Below are 22,207 nucleotides of genomic sequence, written 5' to 3'. Positions count from 1 at the left end.
TGTTATGAATAGCGTAGTGAAGTGCTTATTTATATCTCTTTATGATTTCAATATGTTTTGTATCACAATTTATCTATGTGCTACTCTAGTGATGTGTTATTAAAGTAGTTTTATTCCTCCTGCACGTGTGTAAAGGTGACAGTGTGTGCACCGTGTTAGTACTTGGTTTATGCTATGATCATGATCTCTTGTAGATTGCGAAGTTAACTATTGCTATGATAATATTGATGTGATCTATTCCTCCTACATATGCATGAAGGTGACAAGTGTGCATGCTATGCTAGTACTTGGTTTAGTCTTTTGATCTATCTTACACTAAAGGTTACTAAAATATGAGCATTATTGTGGAGCTTGTTAACTCCGGCATTGAGGGTTCGTGTAATCCTACGCAATGTGTTCATCATCCAACAAAAGTGTAGAGTATGCATTTATCTATTCTGTTATGTGATCAATGTTGAGAGTGTCCACTAGTGAAAGTGTAATCCCTAGGCCTTGTTCCTAAATACGCTATCGCTGCTTGTTTACTTGTTTTACTTGCGTTACTACTGCTGCGTTACTACTCGCTTGTTTACCGTCCTGGGCAAAGCACTTTTCCGGTGCCGTTGCTACTACTTATTCATACCACCTCGTATTTCACTATCTCTTCGCCGAACTAGTGCACCTATTAGGTGTGTTGGGGACACAAGAGACTTCTTGCTTTGTGGTTGCAGGGTTGCATGAGAGGGATATCTTTGACCTCTTCCTCCCTGAGATCGATAAACCTTGGGTGATCCACTTAAGGGAAACTTGCTGCTGTTCTACAAACCTCTGCTCTTGGAGGCCCAACATTGTCTACAAGAATAGAAGCTCCCGTAGACATCATGGTGTGAAGAGTTATCAAGGAAAATTTCTTTGTTAGATATTAATGATCTTGATATTGATGATGTCCTGCATGGGTGTTTTTCTTATTGCATTGATAATAGCTATACAAATACATACATACAAAATATTTTAGAAGATGACACCTTGCCAAATTATGATAGGACCGCTTGTGTGTTTTGAACTAATTAATGAAAAGGAGGAATCCTCCCAAGTTTCTTCTATTGTTTCTGAAAGTAAATCAGGTTATGCGGATAAGCCACCCTTCAAGCCTCTTCCTCCTAAAGAAGGGAACGAGGAGAAGGAGGAGAAGAAGAAGAAGAAGAAGAAGAAGAAGGGAACGAAGAAGAAGAAGAAGAAGAAGAAGAAGAAGAAGAAGAAGAAGAAGAAGGAGAATAAAGAGAAAGAGGTAACGGCATATCCCCGCGTGAATGAGATAACGCTAGGTAATCGTAAGTATGTTGCTCCTAATGATTATTATGATAATGAATCTGAATACAATGATCTTCCTATGCCCTTTACATACATTAGTGATCATGATTTGAATGAGCACACTACTTTTGATATTGCAAATCTCTGGGAAACTAATTCTGAAAATGATGATGATAATAATTGCTATAGTAGCAGTGCTATCCATGCTTCCTCCCATAATGATATAGAAAGCTCTAAGCTTGGGGAAGAGGTGTTTGAAAATCCTTTTGCTACTGATCATTATGTGTTTGATACATCTCCTTCTAATAACAATGATGGTATGGTCACAGATAAACCGACTGTGAAAGATAAATATTCTATTTCTTATGATGACGCTGTGCCTCCGACCTTTAATGATTATTATAAAGAATGATATGATATAGGTTATAACTATACTTATGAAACTTGTCATAGTTATGATTGGATTGCTAAAAACAATTCCCTTAATATGCAACTTGTTTACCATGTTCAAATTCTTGATAATAATCCTGCTCCAATTACTATTAACAAGAAGAATTATTCTTATGCCAAAATTAATGATACTTCTATGCATATGAACCATGATAAGAATGTATTAAGTGATGGGTATATTGTGGATTTCATCAATGATGCTACTGAAAGTTATTATGAGAGAGGGAAACATGGGTATATGCATCTTAATAATATTAAGTTTCCCTCTTTATGTTGAGAATCTTGAAGTTACTCGTGTTTTATCCTCTTATGCTTGTCACTTTGTTCTTCATGAATTCATTTGTGTACAAGATTCCTTTTCATAGGAAGCATGTTAGGCTTAAATTTGTTTTGAATTTGCCTCTTGAAGCTCTCTTTTGCTTCAAATACTATTTCTTGCGAGTGCATCATTAAAACTGTTGAGCCCATCTTAATGGCTATAAAGAAAGAACTTCTTGGGAGATAACTCATGTGTTTATTTTGCTACAGTACTTTTATTTTGTATTTGAGTCTTGGAAGTTGTTACTACTGTAGAAACCTCTCCTTATCATATTTTATTGCATTGTTGTGCCAAGTAAAGTCTTTGATAGAAAGGTTGATACTAGATTTGGATCACTGCGCAGAAACAGAATTCTTGCTGTCACGAATCTGGGCCTAATTCTCTGTAGGTAACTCAGAAAATTATGCCAATTTACGTGAGTGATCCTCATATATGTACGCAACTTTCATTCAATTTGAGCATTTTCATCTGAGCAAGTCTGGTGCCATTTTAAAATTCGTCTTTACGAACTGTTCTGTTTTGACAGATTCTGCCTTTTATTTCGCATTGCCTCTTTTGCTATGTTGGATGAATTTATTTGTTCCATTAATGTCCAGTAGCTTTGTGCAATGTCCAGAAGTGTTAAGAATGATTGTGTCACCTCTGAACATGTGAATTTTTGATTATGCACTAACCCTCTAATGAGTTTGTTTCGAGTTTCGTGTGAAGGAAGTTTTCAAGGGTCAAGAGAGGAGGATGATATACTACGATCAAGAAGAGTGAAAAGTCTAAGCTTGGGGATGCCCCGGTGGTTCATCCCTGCATATTTCAAGAAGACTCAAGCATCTAATCTTGGGGATGCCCAAGGCATCCCCTTCTTCATCGACAAATTATCAGGTTCCTTCTCTTGAAACTATATTTTTATTCGGTCACATCTTATGTGCTTTGCTTGGAGCGTCTGTTTGTTTTTGTTTTTGTTTTTGTTTGAATAAATTCTTGTGTGGGAGAGAGACACGCTCCGCTGTTTCGTATGAACACATGTGTTCTTAGCTATACTTTTAATGTTCATGGCGAAGGTTGAAACTGCTTCGTTCATTGTTATATGGTTGGAAACAGGAAATGCTACATGTAGTAATTGGTAAAATGTCTTGGATAATGTGATACTTGGCAATTGTTGTGCTCATGTTTAAGCTCTTGCATCATATACCTTGCACCTATTAGTGAAGAAATACATAGAGCTTGCTAAAATTTGGTTTGCATAATTGGTCTCTCTAAAGTCTAGATAATTTCTAGTATTGAGTTTTGAACAACAAGGAAGACGTTGTAGAGTCTTATAATGTTTACAATATGTCTTTTATGTGAGTTTTGATGCACCGGTTCATCCTTGTGTTTGTTTCAAATAACCTTGCTAGCCTAAACCTTGTATCGAGAGGGAATACTTCTCATGCATCCAAAATCCTTGAGCCAACCACTATACCATTTGTGTCCACCATACCTACCGGTATTTCTCCGCCATTCCAAAGTAAATTGCTTGAGTGCTACCTTTAAAACTTCCATCATTCGCCTTTGCAATATATAGCTCATGGGACAAAATAGCTTTAAAAACTATTGTGGTATTGAATATGTACTTATGCACTCTATCTCTTATTAAGTTGCTTGTTGTGCGATAACCATGTTCCTCGGGACGCCATCAACTCTTTGTTGAATATCATGTGAGTTGCTATGCATGTCCGTCTTGTCTGAAGTAAGGGAGATTCACCACTCGTTTAATGGTTAGAGCATGCATAATGCTAGAGAAGAACATTGGGCCGCTAACTAAAGCCATGAATCATGGTGGAAGTTTCAGTTTTGGACAAATATCCTCAATCTCATAGGAGAACATTAATTGTTGCTACATGCTTATGCATTAAAGAGGAGTCCATTATCTGTTGTCTATGTTGTCCCGGTATGGATGTCTAAGTTGAGAATAATCAAAAGCGAGAAATCCAAATGCGAGTTTTCTCCTTAGACCTTTGTACAGGCGGCATAGAGGTACCCCTTTGTGACACTTGGTTAAAACATGTGTATTGCAATGATAATCTTGGTAATCCGAGCTAATTAGGACAAGGTGCGGTCACTATTAGTATACTATGCATGAGGCTTGCAACTTGTAAGATATAATTTACATGATACATATGCTTTATTACTACCGTTGACAAAATTGTTTCATGTTTTCAAAATAAAAGCTCTAGCACAAATATAGCAATCGATGCTTTCCTCTTTGAAGGACCATTCTTTTACTTTTATGTTGAGTCAGTTCACCTATTTCTCTCCACCTCAAGAAGCAAACACTTGTGTGAACTGTGCATTGATTCTTACATACTTGCGTATTGCATTTGTTATATTACTCTATGTTGACAATTATCCATGAGATATACATGTTACAAGTTGAAAGCAACCGCTGAAACTTAATCTTCCTTTATGATTGCTTCAATACCTTTACTATGAATTTATTGCTTTATGAGTTAACTCTTATGCAAGACTTATTGATGCTTGTCTTGAAAGTACTATTCATGAAAAGTCTTTGCTATATGATTCATTTGTTTACTCATGTCATTACCATTGTTTTGATCGCTGCATTCATTACATATGCTTACAATAGTGTGATCAAGGTTATGATGGCATGTCACTCCAGAAATTATCTTTGTTATCGTTTACCCGCTCGGGACGAGCAGGAACTAAGCTTGGGGATGCTGATACGTCTCCGACGTATCGATAATTTCTTATGTTCCATGCCACATTATTGATGATACTTACATGTTTTATACACACTTTACATCGTTTTGATGCGTTTTCTGGAACTAACCTATTGACGAGATGCCGAAAGGCCAGTTGTTGTTTTCTGCTGTTTTTGGTTTCAGAAATCCTAGTAAGGAAATATTTTCGGAATCGGACGAAATCAACGCCCAACATCCTATTTTTCCCGGAAGGTTCCAGAGCATCGAAGAAGTACCGGAGAGGAGCCAGGGGGCCCCACACTACAAGGCGGCGCGGCCCGGGGGGCGCGCCCTAGTGTGTGGGCACCCCGTGGCCCCTCCGACTCCGCCTCTTCGCCTATTTAGTCGTCCCCGACCTAAAAACCTTGGGCGGTTCGACGAAACCGGAGAAAACCATCCAGAGCCGCCGCCATCGCGAAACTCCAATTCGGGGGACGAAGTCTCCGTTCCGGCACCCTGCCGGGACGGGGAATTGCCCCCGGAGTCATCTCCACCGCCGTCTCCACCGCCATCTTCACCGCCATCGCTGTCTCCATGATGAGGAGGGAGTAATTCACCCCCGGGGCTGAGGGCTCCGCTGTAGCTATGTGTTTCATCTCTCTCTTTATGTGATCTAGTTGAATATCATCTATGTGCTACTCTAGTGATGTTATTAAAGTAGTCTATTCCTCCTGCACGGTGTAATGGTGATAGTGTGTGCATCGTGTAGTACTTGGCGTGGGTTATGATTGCGATCTCTTGTAGATTATGAAGTTAACTATTGCTATTATAAGAATTGATCTGATTTATGCCTCCTTCATAGTGTGATGGTGACAGTGTGCATGCTATGTTAGTTCTTGGTGTGATTGTGTTGATCTATCTTACACTCTAAGGTTATTTAAATATGAACATTGAATATTGTGGAGCTTGTTAACTCCGGCATTGAGGGTTCGTGTAATCCTACACAGTTAGTGGTGTTCATCATCCAACAAGAGGGTGTAGAGTAGTCCTATTATGTGATCATTGTTGAGAGTGTCCACTAGTGAAAGCAGGATCCCCGGGCCTTGCTTCCAAGCATCGAATCTCCGTTTGTTTACTGTTTTGTTGCATGTTTACTCGCTGCCATATTTTATTCAGATTGCTATTACCACTCATACTCATCCATATTACTTGCATCTCACTATCTCTTCGCCGAACTAGTGCACCTATTAGGTGTGTTGGGGACACAAGAGACATCTTGCATTGTGATCGCAGGGTTGCTCGAGAGGGATATCTTTGACCTCTTCCTCCCTGAGTTCGATAAACCTTGGGTGATCCACTTAAGGGAAACTTGCTGCTGTTATACAAACCTCTGCTCTTGGAGGCCCAACACTGTCTACAAGAATAGAAGCTCCCGTAGACATCAAGGGGATGCGGCCGAGTGAGGATAAAGTAGTGGACTCTTCTGGACTGTGCGCGTGGGCGTGGACCCGTGTGTGGACCCGTGGGCATGGACGGGCGTGTACGCGGAAGGGGTATGTACGCGGAAGGGGTACGGACGTGTACGCGGAAGAGGTACGGGCGTGTATGTATTCTCGCGGTGATACGCGTACCCCCTCGGCTAACGGGTCCTGCGGGTTTTGGGTCGGGTATTTCTGTACCCAAATCGAAGCTGAAAAATCGATCATGCCCCTCGCCGCGGATTAATCTGGGTCGTTCTTGTGTTCCGCTCAACATAACCGTTCGACGTTGGGGGTCTATGGAAACACTCGCCCTGGATACTACGTTCTCCGAGGCGCAAACCAAGAGCCCGCGTTTACAAAACCAACGGTCCCATGAGAAGGCTCCTCGGGAGCGCTACAGCTTCTTGGCGTGGCTGATCCCCGCGATCTCACACGGCGCGCGACCTAGACATCCTGCGCCAGCGTGGCCTCACTCGGATGGCCACGGCGACCACTGCGGCGGTTGCCGGCATTCAGCACAGCCAGGCTGTGCTGGCAAGGGTCATCCGGCGTCCTTCTGCGTGGCCCCTCGCCCGGTGCTCCCGGCAACACTCGATATGGGAAATTCCTCCGATCTAGAACCTCTTGGGAGTAAGTCAATAAAAGAGGAGTCTATGTCGTGAGTCGTGTTTGGGAGGAGCAGACGCCAGGAGGTTGCGCATATGCAGCACAAGATTGGGTGCGAGGTACTTCGGGAGCAACCTCTCACCATCTGCGCCACACGACGACAGGCAACATGCATCAGCGCCTCAAATTTTTTGCTGATGTCACCTATTTCTCAGCTGCTTAGTGATGAAGCTTTTGAAATCCTTCTAAACCTTTTGCACTATTAAGTGTCACTCGACGATACAATGCCAAGATAGTGGCATACTTCTAAACTGCAACTCCACAAGATCAAAATGCATGAAGGGGTTCGATTTTTTTTTCATGCTAACTTGCTGAAGCATTTGGAAGCAACGTTAAGCTTGATGTCTTTGGTGATGTTGAATATAAATACACTGTCTAGTCTCTTTCCATCAGTTCGGATTTTTGGTTCAATTGGCTAGTGCAACAATCTTTCATGGTATCAGAGCCAAGAGGTCTCAAGTTCAAGACCCTGCTCACGCATTTTTAAAAAGAAAAAGAAAAAAGATTCTACGGCCCACACCTAACCCACGCTAAAGACTAAAATAGCCTAGACGTGAGGGGGAGAATTGAATATAAATACACTGCCTAGTCTCTTTCCATCAGTTCGGACTTTTGGTTTAATTGGCTAGTGCAGCAATCTTTCAGGTGACAATCGTCAATTATTTTCTGAAGCTAAGCTAGGAGATATCATTTTCCAAGAGCTTCAGAAATTGGTACTCGCAAACTTAGTTTAATTAAGTAGGAGTAGTAGGTCCCGTACTTTATATTTTTCAGTTTCCTTTTTTCCTTTTATATTATGTATATGTAGACGATAAATCTTGGTGTTTCCTTGGGCACATGTGCAATTTTAACACTCGCATTGCTCAAAAGTTTGCAAGTGGTATTTTTATGATTTTATATATTACATTTGAATTTGTACCATTATTTGTTCTATTAACTTCGGTCAATTGTTATTTGTTCTATCAACTCTGGTTAATTCATCCAAATAGTTTTATATTTTTGTAGACGAGTTCACTTTTCATTTACTTCTACCTAGAAGATTTGCGCGCTTTTGATGGTGTGAAAAATAGCATACTATTTTTACGGTAGCACAACGTGACAAGAACAGCTGCATGCCCATAAAGAACACTTTGCCCCTACAAAAATCTGATTACACTGGTAGAAAAAGGGCCTTTAGTCCCGGTTCGCAACTGCCATTAGTCGCGGTTGCGCAACTGGAACCAATTAAGCGCGACTAAAGACCCCCACTTTAGTCGCGGTTGCTTATGAACCGCGACTAAAGGCCTCCGCAGGTTTAGGGTTCTAGCCCCCCCCCCCCTAATTTGGTTTCTTTTTAATTTGTATTGTTTTATTTCTTTTATATTTTATTTTGTGTTTTATTTTAATTTTGAAGAAGTTTTAGTACACATATTCTTACGCTACTATATACATGCATATGAATGTACAATTTCAAACAAGTTTAAAATTAGAAACAAGAAGAATTCAAGAGGAATATACAATATATATATATATATATTATTTATATATATATATATATATTCAATCTCGGATGACCATATACAACTTCGAACAAGTTTCCATACACAAGTTACGGGATCAGAAGTTCTTCGTCCTCGTAATAGTGTTCTCCTTTAGGATGGAGGACTTCCTTCATCAAAAATCCTGCTAGTTCCTCTTGAATTGGTCGCAAGCGAGCTTCTGGACTAAGCGTCTTCCGCAAGTTATTCATCCGCACATTGTCATCCGACGGCTTCCGCTCAGAGGTGCATCTCTGGATGAACTCACAAACATAGTATCCACATAGATTGGTCCCGGTGGCTGAATATCCACATTAACTAACTTTCTAAATTCTAGCTCTTTTTGGAATTCACCTACCATTTCATCTGAGAACCTTCTCCAAACCCTACAGGACAAAGAAAATTAAATGAACAAGGGAGTTATTAGTTACTTGATATTAGGAAATGAACGAAAGAGGCCGATCGATATAGAGCGCAAATGATTAAAAATAATTACTTTTGCAGCATATTTCTCATGTTGACCCAAAGCTTTGGATCCATATTCAGAGAGTCCATGATGAGAACTCTGGAGGTGTGAAATTCAATCATTAGCAGAATCCAGTGGAACCTACGGACACGATACATGCACAGTCATGCATAACTCATCGATTAGACATACCATGCATGGAGTAAACAAAAGAGAATGTGCTTAAGACAGAAACACTCACCCAAAATGGTAAGAAAATAGAATTTGACTTTTGAGTTGCTGCTTTGTAAGAAAATCCCACAGGTCCTGCTCCACGTCGCGGGGGTGTCTTTCTAACACATATCCATTAACGATATGTGGGTCAATGAACCCAACATCATGGATGTTCCTTTTTTGGCATTCCCCAATCTTCATTCTGCTTAATAGCGACAATATAGTTAGGACAATATATATAGTGCAGGCAATGAACAAGATGAGGTAGAAATAAATCACTTACAGAACGTAGCTACAAATCCATTGCCGATTCATCTGCATTATTATTATATAAAGTATATAATTAACCATCATGCATTTGTTAAACTAACTAGCTACAAATAATAGAAATTAAATAATGAACTACACACATGCATATTTTATCAATGACACATGAAAGGTTCAAGTTGCTAACCGCGATAGAGGAGGAAAAAATAAATGAGAAAGCTCAAGTGTGGCTCGGACACTTCATATCATGTTTGTTTCATGCTCTCGGGCATTTCATCGAACACCTTGTGTGCATAAGAGGAACCAAAAGCAAACCCACCACCCCCTTGTGAAGATTGTGAAGAGAAGTGGCACCAAATGGCTAAGTAAAGTGTGTTGAGCTGCATTTATAGGGGTGGGCCTTTAGTCCCGGTTGGCCTGGCCAACCGCGACTAAAGGCATTCGGGCCAGGCCTAAGGACCTTTAGGAGCCCCTCCCACTCCCCAGCTGTAGACCGAGCCCGCTGGACCGATCGCGGGTCACCTCCCGAACCGCGACTAAAGACCCCTTTAGTCGCGGTTCGATTATTTTGGGGACTAATGAGGGCGTATGGAAGCCTCTTTTTCTACTAGTGTTACCAAATAACAGTGAAACTCACCATTGCCTAAACAAATATTTGGGAAAAACAATTTGTAGTAATCGCATGTCCACCCGGTGCAACGCATGGACATTTTTCCTAGTATATAATAAAATTGCAGTGGGTTTTTAACCCACTGTTTTCCCTCAAAAAAAAAAGGGTGGGTGTTGGGGGGGGGGGGGATGGAGGTCTCGAAGCACATGTCTCAATACTGTCTCTGTTTTGCAAAATTTGCATTCGTGTACTAACAGCACCAGTTGAGTTTCTAGCCGGGTTTACTACATGGTCCGCTACATGAACCTGCTGAAGCAGATTTTGCATGCCATGAACCCAATCCTGTTAACTGGTTCTGCTCTCACACTTTCACTCAACCAGGCCTTGCACCGTGCTCAAGCAAAAGCAGCATGTCTCTGGTAAACCTTTCCCTGGCTCGGTCAACTCTGGGGTCTGACTGTATACCCCATAAACCACACCTGTAAGTATATTCAACCACCAGGTCAGAACTCAGATTCAGGAAGCATCGCCATGTACAAATTATTGAGATATAAAGCTGCTAATTTGTCCAATTTTGTGAACCTACTTTTACTTCTTTTTTATAATGCACCTCCACAATGTGCTGCTCTTTAGTTTCAGTTTGACTGGGTAAATATCCAGATTTACTGTTAGTTAATGAGTTAATGATGGTTCATGGCTGTATATAATGTACATCTATTCAGAATTGGCCAGAGTTGTATAAGACTACTCATAGTGGGAGTAACTTCACTAGTAACTAAGTGTCCAACTCAGCAAATTTGCTTATGTGGCAGTGAGTTAATGAGGAGAGAGGAGGATGGAGTAACATAGCTAGTTACTGTAACATCACACTTCTCAAGATACAATGAGTCTATAAGCTAATTAATGAAGACATATATGATACTACCTCCGTTTCAAGGAATAAAGCGCCCTCGTTTTACGTGCTTTTTGTTTGACCAAGAATTACTTCAAATAGATAAAATAGATAAACATTGTTTGTATGAAATTAGTATCGTTAAAAAGTTCTTTTCAATACGAATCCAACGATACTAATTACATATAATATAATCAAGATTTTGTTGCTCAATTTTTATGATCAAAGTTTGTCTTGGAATACGCGTGCGCCTTATTCCTTGAAACGGATGTAGTACTACTTTGATGTTACTAACCACTATGAAGGTAGTAACATAGAGTAGTAACATGTGCATGTTACTACTTTATGTTACTTCCCACCATGACTAGTCTAACTGTAAAATCTTTGCCCCCTATTACAAATTAAGCTCCTTTCAAAGCTGTGTAAATATCAAGGGGTACAATTTAGTCATTTATTACATACCAATGATAAGTAAACGGCATATGGATTTGATTGTGGCAACAGTTTTTGATTTCTCACCGGTCGTGGCGGCCGCTGTGAGTGTGATGAGATCAGACACCCATTCACGACCTGCACCAGAAAGCTGCGCCGCCTCAGCACAGTGCAAACTCTCATCTATTACATACCAATGATAAGTAAACGGCATATGGATTTGATTGTGGCAACAGTTTTTGATTTCTCACCGGTCATGGCGGCCGCTGTGAGTGTGATGAGATCACCCGGACTTGCGACATAAACGATGACCGGACAGCAGAGGACACCCGTTCACGACCTGCCCCAGAAAGCTGCACCGCCTCAGCACAGTGCGAACTCTCATGTGCATACGGCTCCCCATCTTACATTAAGAGAGTTCATCGAACTGGTGGTCTGACAACTGAACTTTAACAGGAATCACATATCAGGTATAGGGGCATTAACTCGAACTCTCTCATGGTGCAGAAATTTACTTTGTCATGGTACCATGAACAGATAGATGAGCAGGGGAAAAACTTCCAAGTTATTATGAGCACTAGAGCTTCACTTCGACTTTTAGATCTAGCTTCACCAAATAGTCAAGAGCATATCTGAAGCAAAAAAAAATTGAATACATGATCAGTTCTCGAATCTGCGAGGGACTGAGCAACAAGTCAACGGAAGCCACGTTAGAATTTCAGAAATAAAAAGGTAAATCAGGAAGTAACTCATAGGAGATGAACGATGAAGTGGGTTTCTATGAACCAACATCACCTATGTTGAAATATACTCAGCTAACTTCTGAAATCCACAACTATAAGCTTCATTTGCACGCAGCCAGATAAAGTTCTACATTAGGATATGTGTGAAATGATATTTTCTTATGCTCCACTATAGCAAATAAATTTAAGGTTTTAACTCCACTACTACTGTTTTAAACTTAAATGAGAAAACACACCGATCTTTGGTTTCTGAGCTCTGGTCCGCCCAAATATTAAATGAATTAAAACCAAATATGAGAACAGGTAAGCACGCCAAATGGCAAAAAGCAGGAAAAGTACAATTACCATTCCAGTAGCCTATGCATCATACAAACACAAGTTTTGCCTTTTGTGGTGCTTTTCAAAGATCCGAAAACCCATGTTGAGCATGCCATGTACCAAATCAAGGGTAAAATGAGATTTATGCAGGGGAATTGATCACCTGGTGGTCGACGGAGTGGTTGCGATTCCTCTGGTTGCCCGATTTCCCACCTATCATCTGCATCTTTCATGCATGCATCCACCGACAACACTAGGGGCCTGGTCACCATTGTTGTTTGAGTTATGCACAACTTAACCACCTAGGAAATTCACAAAATATTGACCATGACTAATCCAAAAGACCATTAACAATGCTCATGACACATTTGCCGTAACTATCAATACCCCGTCGACAGCGAGGCGCCTGTGGTGACTTCGTCAATTTCAAGATCGAATCCGCCGGCTCAGTCTTCCGGAGGTGCTCATAGGGGTAGGGTGTGCGTGTGTGCGTTCATAGGGGTGAGTGTATGCGCATGTATGTGAGCGTCTGCGTTTGTACTGTGTTCCTAAAAAAAACAGCTATCATCTGACAAAATTCTTATGTTAGATACATATGCACTTTAGTGGAAATAACATGATAACTTTGATATAAGCGGCAACCTAACGACCACACAAAGTACAACCAAATTTTGCCACATTGCCGCTTGCATTTCTAGGAACTTACAATTGTAAAATGCTAGGCAACAGGAATTGCAAAATTAGTGTAACCAACGCATCTAGACAACAAAACAGTTAAGTAAAGAAATCAACATATTACATAAGAACCTGATTACTCAAATGCAATCATCATTGAATTGTGACTTGAATCCAATAGCATCATGTCCATTTGAGGTTCTAATGAACACAAAGGCTGAAGAAAAAGAAAACAATAGTTACACCAAACCAAATGCAAAGTGCAGCTATACGCTGAAAAGAAATAAAGTTGCTACTTAATCACTTGTACTCCTCCATGGTTCTTGGGTGATGCTCTCGAGCTATGGTTGCTACGGGAGCGGGAGCCGATTTCATCATGGTCGAGAGGACCAATGTAACGGGGGAAGCCAGAGACCACAGGTGCAGAAAACGTGTCTGTTACTACTAACACTTTCGAATATAGAGGCACACCCTGTATCAAAGCAGGCCCCAGAGTCAGTGGCATGGGGTAAGATAACTAGTGGTGAAAAAGTCCACATGCCCTGGGAAGCCCCATAGTATTGCACAGTTGTTTTCTTTAGATTGGCTAGATATAATTCATTCAGGTTCTTCAATTCTCAATCAGACTCCCTTGTCACCAGTGAATCATTGCCAGCTACATTAGTAACTATTAATCTTTCCTACAAGTCCACATGTTCCATACAAATTGGAAAACTATACTTGTAGGTAGAATTATACATGTGGCCTGGTGACAACTTGAGCAAAATTAGAAGGCAGTTCACGAGATTCATTGTAAAGATAGGTTCATCATCATAAACAATAAACCATGATATTACAGTCATCCAATGTCATTCGCCACTAATAAGAATCCATATACACCTTTATCCTAGCCATAATACAAACATGATAAATGATGCAATGTTCTATCCAAAACACGAAACTTGCTCAGAATCTAAAGAACAAAAGGGTTGACCTAAAGATAAGCCTGTTGAGCTAATCTGACTTTAGAATAATAATTAGCAAGCGCTCAAGATATATAGAGAATTGGTACAATAGTTCTATAGAAAATGCAGAAGTTGAATTTATGTCTGATTGATTGATTGGAGGAGTACCGCATCTCATAATTGTCGGGTCCAATATCTGGGGCAACAACATCTATTATTGGTGATGTTCAGACTGCCTAAAAAGGAGGTCACTCTAATATGAAAAAATTCTCCTCCTAATCAACCAAGTAATAAAAAATAAATTCATACAAAGCTTGTTACTGCTAAAATGATGATTGTATTGTAAATAATAAATTCATACAAAGCTTGTTGCTGCCAAAATGATGATTGTATTACAAATAAAATAAATTCATAGAGAGCTTGTTGCTGCTAAAATTCCCTAATTAGCTTCACAAAGGTTCCTGGTCCTGAACAAAAGGTCTTCTGGGACAGAACCAAGAATAGCCCAACCAGCCACTGGTTTTGCTGCCGCCCTCCCTCTGCTCTTCTGGGTGGGGAATTCGTTCCAAAGCGTTTGACACCAAATCAAAGACAACAAGCCACCGATCATGCTTGGCTGTATCGTGCTCCACAAAGTATACACAATTTCTCCTGATGGCAGGGAACTCCTTTGCGGAGAGAGCAAGCGTGTCACCTCGGCCCAGGAAGAGCGAGTAGTCGCCAAGATCTGTCACCTTCTCCTGGAGGTCGAGGGGCTGCGCAGCCCAATCCGGAGAGTAGACTTCTGCGAGGACTGTGGCGTTGTATAGCCCACGGTACACCATGACGAGCAACATCTGGTTGTTCCAGGCCACCACGTGCGGCACCGGCCTCCCAGGGACGCGTCGATACCGCGCTTGCAGAGGAGGATAAAGGTTTATCCTCGGGAAACGCTTGGGAGGATGCTGCTGGAGATCAAAGATGTCGAGGGTCATGTTCTTGGTGGAGATGTAGAACCTGCAGTGGTGGAAGGCGGCGCCTTCGATCCTGCCGTTGGGGTACTCGAGTTGAGAGGTCCAGGCTGCATCTCCAGGACGCCAAAAGAACAACCTCTGCCCCAGTTGTACGTGGGGGATTTTCTGGCTCGCAATCGCCATCCACGATGGCGAGGTGAGGGGGTCTCCGGAGAGGAAGACTTGGGCGACGGTGGTGAGAGTGGGCAGAGGGATCTCAGCTTGGGAGAGGGGATCCCAGAGGATGAGCCTGGTGGGGGATCGCAGGTCGTCGGTGAGAGCGAGCCAGCCGCAGGGCATACCGCAGCAGTAGGGAACGCCCGCCGGGGCATGGGCCCGGGGTTGGATCCTTGTTCCACCACGGGGCAGCCAGAAAGAGTGGTCGCCGATGGGGTTGACGACGCTATAATGGTTGCGGTGGTGGTCGTGGCCGGCGACGATCCAGGGACGGCAGGCTGCGAGCGGGGCGGTGGACGCGCGCCAGTGGGAACATACCTGGTGGATGTGGATTTGGTCCACGTCGGCCGGCAGACGGTCCGAGACTTCCTTGATGAGCTCTGCCGGCAGGGAGATCCAGCCGCCGCCGCCGCCGCCGCCGCCGCCGCCGCGTGCCATGAAAAAACAACAGCCTCAATCTTCAATCCCTTCTTCCTACTCTTATTTATTGTTGATTGATGAGATGGATGGACAACCGAACCGAGTCGGTTTTTCTCTAACCCAAACGGCGGTTCTTTTTTTAGCTGGTCGATTCTTTGGGGAAATTCACCACCTCACGGTCTACCTCCGTGCTTTATATGCACGTACAAAATACACCAACGCCCAAACCAGGTCAGACCCAAATTCTAAACCAAATAGGATTCAGTTTCTATCTAGTTCCTCAGCGGATCGACTCCCTAGAGAGCCCGCGCCACATACATACAGTTCTCAGAATTGGAGGACTTTGATTTTTCTCCTTTTTTTCACAATTCTTTTCGTCGCCTTGAGAATTAATGCTAGCGCAACATGTGTGATGCTCGCATAAGTGGAGCTACATAGATACATGGATGTACACCTATTATTTTTACCAAAAAGAAATAGTATGTACGTATATGTTGTAGGTTGATAGCTTTTCCAAGGACTAAACAAACAACTATTTGATGACCCATCAATGCAAAGCGTAGAAAGCCTATTCGTACTCCAATTAGCCATTCCTAACCAATTGCTCATCTGCAGTTCAACACAACGAGTCAATGATAGAGCTCAGCACACTACGTTACAGGCGCCGCTGTTTTTTGAGAGCTCGAAGCCATGCGAGGTGCAACTACGGACAACCGACGGCAGTCGATCTGCGATTCTGCGGACTAACTAACTGATCCACGGAAGCATGGCATTGGCGGGCTGTGCAATGCGTGCGTCGTCATGGTGTAGTCGCTAGGACCTAGAGAGGGGAGAGTGTCGCTGTTTCGAGGGGCGAGAGAGGCGAGGAACATGGCTTGTGAGATGTTGTCTTTTGCAAACAATTATTACGAAAGTCTTGTAACATGTCGGTTATTGATATTTTGGTGATGTGTACACCCAAATTACAACGCTGGCTCCGCACATGGCTGCTTGAATGGTTTAATCCACATGTGTTTTTCCATGTGTACGATTTGGGGTTTCGTAACATTTTGTTGTTGTCGTTGATTTTGCTTATGTGCTGGCATTTGTGTTGCTTGTGATGATTTTAAAGTTTGTGCTCTCGTTGTGTGACTGTAGCTATGTTAGTTTTTTTTTTAAGAAACGCGTACAAACGCAGATGGCAAATATGCATTCAAAACTAATAATATGAGTCACAATTAGTAAACAGTAAAACTCACCTAGTTAGAAGCCTCTACAGCGCTTATACGTCCTGGGCCATCCGATCCAGCCATCTAATGGTGGAGACCGAATGGTCGTTCACGGGGGAACTGCTATAGGCCGACCTGGTCGGCGCGTGCGGGGTGCCGCACACCCCCAGCGACCAGGTCGAGTAGTTTGGGCCGCGGCCCATTAGCTCAGGTACGTTTTTTTTTCTTCTTCTATTTCTTCTGTTTTTTTCTGTTATTAATATTTTTCTTTTTCAAAATCTAACATTTTTTATGAAATTATTTTTCAAGATTTTTGTCAAAATATGAACATTTTTAAATTCAAGAGTTTTAAAATTTGAACAATTTTATATTTTGAATATTTTTCAAAAAATTATATTTTTCAAAATTTGAACATTTTTAGCGTTTGAACGGTTTTTAAATTTTTGAATGTTTTTAAATTTGAACATTTTTCATGTTTGAATAATTTTTAAGTTTGAACGATTTTTAGATTTTGAACGGTTTTTTATATTTGAACATTTTTCATGTTTGAACAATTTTCAAGTTCGAACGATTTTTAAATTTTTGACGGTTTTTAAATTTGAACATTTTTCATGTTTGAACAATTTTCATGTTTGAACGGTTTTCAGATTTTGAACGGTTTTTTATATTTGAACATTTTTTAATTTAATTTTTTAAAATATTTCTATTTTTCGAATCTGAAAAATAAAAGTAAAAAAAGGAAACAGAAAAAACGAAAGAAAAACGAAAACAGAAAACAGAAAAAAGAAAACAGAGAAAAAAAGAAACAGAAAATAAGAAACAAAAAAGAAAAGAAAATCCGAAAAAGGAGGCAGCCCGCACCTAACTGGGCCGGCCCGTACCGCGCGCGGGGGTGTGCGGCGCGCGGTACGCGCCGACCTGGTCGGTGTATAGGGTTTGCCCGTTCACGGCGCTTTCACTCAATCGATCGCTTCAAAGTGCTCGTTCCTTGATGGGCTGCTACTCCCATCATTGAGTTAGCATGCAGCTGGTTGTTTGGGCCTTTTAAAACTGTTAAGTGGGCTTTGGATGTAGGATGTTGGGCATTTATCCGCCGGGCCGATCGCATACGGATCGAAAAATCTGTCAACGAGTACGATTTTACGAACCCCTGTTGCTCATCTTTTTTTCATGAGTTTTTCGGACGGATTTACTACTTTGCCGACCAAAAAAAATCCTCGTTTCTTCTCAGGCGACCGCGCCACTGCAGTTCGTATGTGCGGCGATTGCATACTCTATTCCTCAGTGGACTCGGTCCATGACCTGAAGAGGTTCTCTCCTTGGGCGGCGTCTTAACCACGGACTGGAAAATGAAACTGCTGGCGCCGCAATCATGTTGATATTTTCGGTTGATTTTTACTCTGATTATGGTGACCCGCCTCCTTACTCTCATTATGATGATTAACTAGACCATGAAAGCGCGCGTCGCCGCGCCCGTTCATGTTTTAAGGAAATTATAGATTTTGTGTAGACATCTTCATCTTTTGTGAAAAATGAGTTGAATAGAAAATTATTTATATGTGTATATGATGGGCTACAGCCGTATTGCCCTGCACGCCATGTCTCAGTGTCAATTCTCACTAATTTGGAGAGTTTATTAAGGATCTAGAGGCGATACTGAATTGGGGAAGAAATGAGCTGGCCCATATATACCATGATGGTTCCAGTCTGTTGGTACACCCTGCACTCAACATTAGTTCTGTCCTCGCTCTGCAATGCCAAAATATTAGGAGATAGTTTAAGAAGTATTGGTCTGCAAACTCCATCAAATAAGTATAAAATCAATATTCCCAGTTGGGCATGGAGTTTTGGCTCCCGGGTGCATCTAATCCTGTTATCTGTGCCGTTATGATGTGCTTGGAGATTGATATACCAGAAACAAAAGTCTGACATGCAAGCAGCAGTAAAACATGAATACGCCGGTGGCCCCGTGTATGCTCGTACCCTTGACCCACGGGAAAGTAACCGGCGGATGACGGCGAGTTTGCTGAGATTGACGGCCGTGTCGTGCTGACAAGCTGGACCTGAGGAACATGTCGAGGTGGGGTATCTGGACCATGACGTCTGAAAACGAGATTGGTATCCCCATGACGTTGCCACAGAACTGTAGAAGCTCCTCGGCTGTTCCCCATGTTCTGGATTCCGGCGATTCAGCTGGCGGCTAGGCAAGGAAAGCGGCGAGGGTGCACGCCAAGATACCGGCGACGGCTATGGACTCCCACCTCCCTCCCCCCGCCCCGTGCTGAAACCAGTGAGCAGGTTAGTGGATGCGATTTTTCCCGATTCGAAACTATGGAGGTCAATTTTGTCTCGGATTATGACCAGGAGAATTCCTGTCTCTCATTGAAGTATGGCAATCTATGGGGGCGCAGTTGATGGAGCCGCGAATGGTGAAGGTGGTCAGGTGGAGACGGTGTGTACAGCCATGTCGGGTTGATTGAGCTGGATCCCTTTGTGGCAGGCATCGTCGAAGCAGTAGCAGGTGCCGGCGAGGGAGAAGGTGACGGCAGTCTGATTCCGCGCAGTGCACCGTAAATATGAATCAAACATCGAAGGGCTGGACCAAGAGGTAAATATTCCTGCCCAAAAGATGCGGTAAATATTTACAATGTGACAGTGGCGAAAATGTCTGCTAGACTTATCTTCTACCGAGTGGATTAAAATGCAGTAGTTCAGTAATCTGGTTCCAGAATTTGTTAGTTTGATATTAGGAACACATGAAAACAGGAAAACAAAATGTGGCAGTCCTAGCAAGTTATTACTGAAAACCTGGATGGTGCATTGTAGTCTAAATTTGTTTGTCAAATGATGCAGTCATGTCTAGTTCGTGAAAAAAAAGGTTCGTGCTTTTTAGTTCAAAAATGGGCTACAGGAGGGTTGGACTGCTTGATAGGTAGGAATCTGTCGAATAATGAAGGACTGAGTAAATATAAAAATGTTCAGTTATTGCTTAATCTGGTTGCAGAAAACGTCAGGATGAATTAGGACTGGTTCACACAAACATGAGGTTATGAATTTGTGCACCCTAATATTGAAGGTTGAATCTTGACTGAGTATCAGGAGAATTATCAATAATAGATTTGATTGCAAGTCTTTCCTTGAGACGTTGTAGAGCATTTCCAAAATAGGCATTAGTTGTCGACAAATTATGAGAACTCACATTGTAAACTTAAACTGGGGCTATGTAACCGTACACGATAAGTGTCTGTTGGGGTATTACTTTAGCTATCACTGCTTGTTTCTCTTACATGTTTATTCATATGAAATTTAGTTTCCGAGGTTTCATGTTGATGTGGAGTCGCAGATTTTAGATTTATGTATGCAGTTCACCAACAAGTATAACCTCTCCATGCTGCAATTACGTACCTGAATCTTTTGCTGTTTCAGGGAAGTTTACGTATGTAAAAAAATCACCAAATGTTATCGATCATTCTTCATTAGAAGTTTCCTTTTCCCTCACTCTTATCCATTCTTACAGCTTACTACACACTAGCTAAAAACTACTTTGGTTCATAATTGTCTAATGATAACCTTATCTATACTTGCAGATGTTTACCTCCACGCAAACTGTCTCACGATTCTAGCAAACATGGGCCTTCATGCCCATAGGCTGAGCGTGTATGCATCTCAAAGGCTGGTTAGCCTCTTCGACATGCTTTCTCGCAAGTATGTTATCTCAATCGCTATTCGGTTCTTACTTTTTGCACGTAAAGCTAACTTGTCCTTTTGCTTGTATGTACTATCTAACAGGTATGCCAAATTAACTGAGTTAAAAAATTACAAGGCTCTCAAAGTTATATCTGATCAAATTGAAAACAGGCATCGTCTCAGATGATATGGTACTCTACAGTTATCTTACATCGTAATAGCACCATTGTTTATGATCTCATTTGTATAGTTTAAACAGTGGTTTACTTTTGTAGTCAACAGAGCTTCACATATACACTGACTTCTTGAGAATCGTTCTGGAAATCATGAATGCAATCCTTACATATGCATTGCACAGAAATCCCAAGGTATGTTAGTTACCAATGCAGTTTACTGGATAGGCAGAACCAAAACTGCTTCTAACATGTTCATGATCAGGGTTGTGTATGCCATATTGCACCACCAAGAGATTTTTGAGCCCTTTAAGAACCATCCCAATTGCTTGAGAATATTTACACGGAATGTCTTATTGTACAACACTTCATAATCTTCTGTTCTCCAGATTCTGACCATATTCCATCTTCCTGACTCTGTCTGTTAGGTGTTGTATTTCTTCAACGGTCGAATAGACATGCAACAATTAGATGGGGAATGGTCTGTGGACAAGGTTCTTGAGCTCATTAACAAACATTTCCGTTCATGGCGTGGAGAAGAAATGAAGGTGAAAAACATATTGTGACATTGTTGGAATTTTCCATAATCAACTTATGGTAAATTATCTCTACACCTAAAAGTTGTTCTGGTATTTTATCATTCGCTGCCATAACAATACATCATTACACAATTTCTAGATGTTTACACAATTATGATTTACATATGACAATATGAGCAAGAAAGTCACCCGGGGGAATTCTTCACTTTCCATATGCTTGGCAGCTTATCCTATCACGAGGGTAAATATTTCCTGTTTGTGTAAGCTGATTTTCACATAAGTTGCTTATTATCAATACTTCATGTACAGTACTATGCATTCTAATGTCAAAACACATATCTGTTCCTGTACTTGCTAGCTGCCTTATCGCATCCGTGTTATTCTTGCAAATCTCCAGCATGATCCCACTGATTTGGAATGCTTTCTCCCAGTGTGGTTTGTATTTTACCCTAGTCTGACTTGTTTGTGAGCATCCCACCCTTATTTCCAGTTTGGCCAGTCAAAGTTTAGTTACTCCATGATTATGCATCACTGATTGTAAGGATGGTCATATAATTATTTTCTCCGGTGCTGGAAGAATCTGATTCAGAGTTCCGATATGATTGGGTTCAGCATTTGACTCAGTGTTTCTCTGAACTTTAGGCTGTCAGGTTGCTGATGACGTTGACCATAAATCGGCAGCGATGTGAATATGGGGGAGAGGAGAAGTGGTTTGGGATGTGCGCCTGCTCACCCTGGGATTGAAGATGTCAAGGAGGTGTAGGGATGCTTGGAGTTTGCCAGAATTTTCTGTTTCGTCGGTGGCCGAAGGGTACAAAGTCAAGCTTGCATTCGTCGATCTGTTGCTTCCCAGCACAATCTAGAGGGTGGTGAGGTGGAGGACAGCGCTAGGATCGGCCGGCGAAGGAGCTCGGGTGCTCCGGCGGCGTGGTTGACGAGGAAGAGGTGGCGGAGGACGAGCTCCTATCGGGGATGGAAACGGGAATGTGGCGACAAGGCCAGGGTGGGAACGGGAGTGGGACGGCCTTGCTCCCCCGTGCCGGTACTAGTCCT

At 41.9% G+C, this 22,207-nt stretch overlaps 1 protein-coding gene and 1 long non-coding RNA gene across 7 annotated transcripts; one reads left to right on the top strand and one right to left on the bottom strand.

Annotated features, from left to right (window-relative positions):
* Nucleotides 1-14,327: 14,327 nt before the first annotated feature.
* LOC124656080 lies at nt 14,328-15,565 on the bottom strand. The gene has a single exon (XM_047194885.1). The coding sequence runs from the start codon at nt 15,563-15,565 to the stop codon at nt 14,408-14,410; it is 1,158 nt and encodes a 385-aa protein (XP_047050841.1). The 3' UTR covers nt 14,328-14,407.
* Nucleotides 15,566-19,161: 3,596 nt separating this feature from the next.
* LOC124655480 lies at nt 19,162-22,130 on the top strand. 6 transcript variants are annotated; one of them, XR_006988702.1, is made up of 5 exons: nt 19,162-19,363; nt 20,343-20,460; nt 20,545-20,633; nt 20,718-21,395; nt 21,797-22,130. It is a non-coding gene; the product is annotated as an uncharacterized LOC124655480 (long non-coding RNA). The 6 variants fall into 6 exon arrangements; XR_006988699.1 differs by having other exon boundaries at nt 20,545-20,810; nt 21,044-21,395; XR_006988698.1 differs by having other exon boundaries at nt 20,545-21,212; nt 21,294-21,395.
* The last annotated feature ends 77 nt before the right edge of the window (nt 22,131-22,207 follow it).

This window comes from Lolium rigidum, chromosome 5, assembly GCF_022539505.1.
Source record: "Lolium rigidum isolate FL_2022 chromosome 5, APGP_CSIRO_Lrig_0.1, whole genome shotgun sequence".
NCBI lineage: Eukaryota > Viridiplantae > Streptophyta > Magnoliopsida > Poales > Poaceae > Lolium > Lolium rigidum.
The sequence above is the reverse complement of the archived record's forward strand: the minus strand, read 5'-3'. Positions and strand labels throughout refer to the sequence as shown.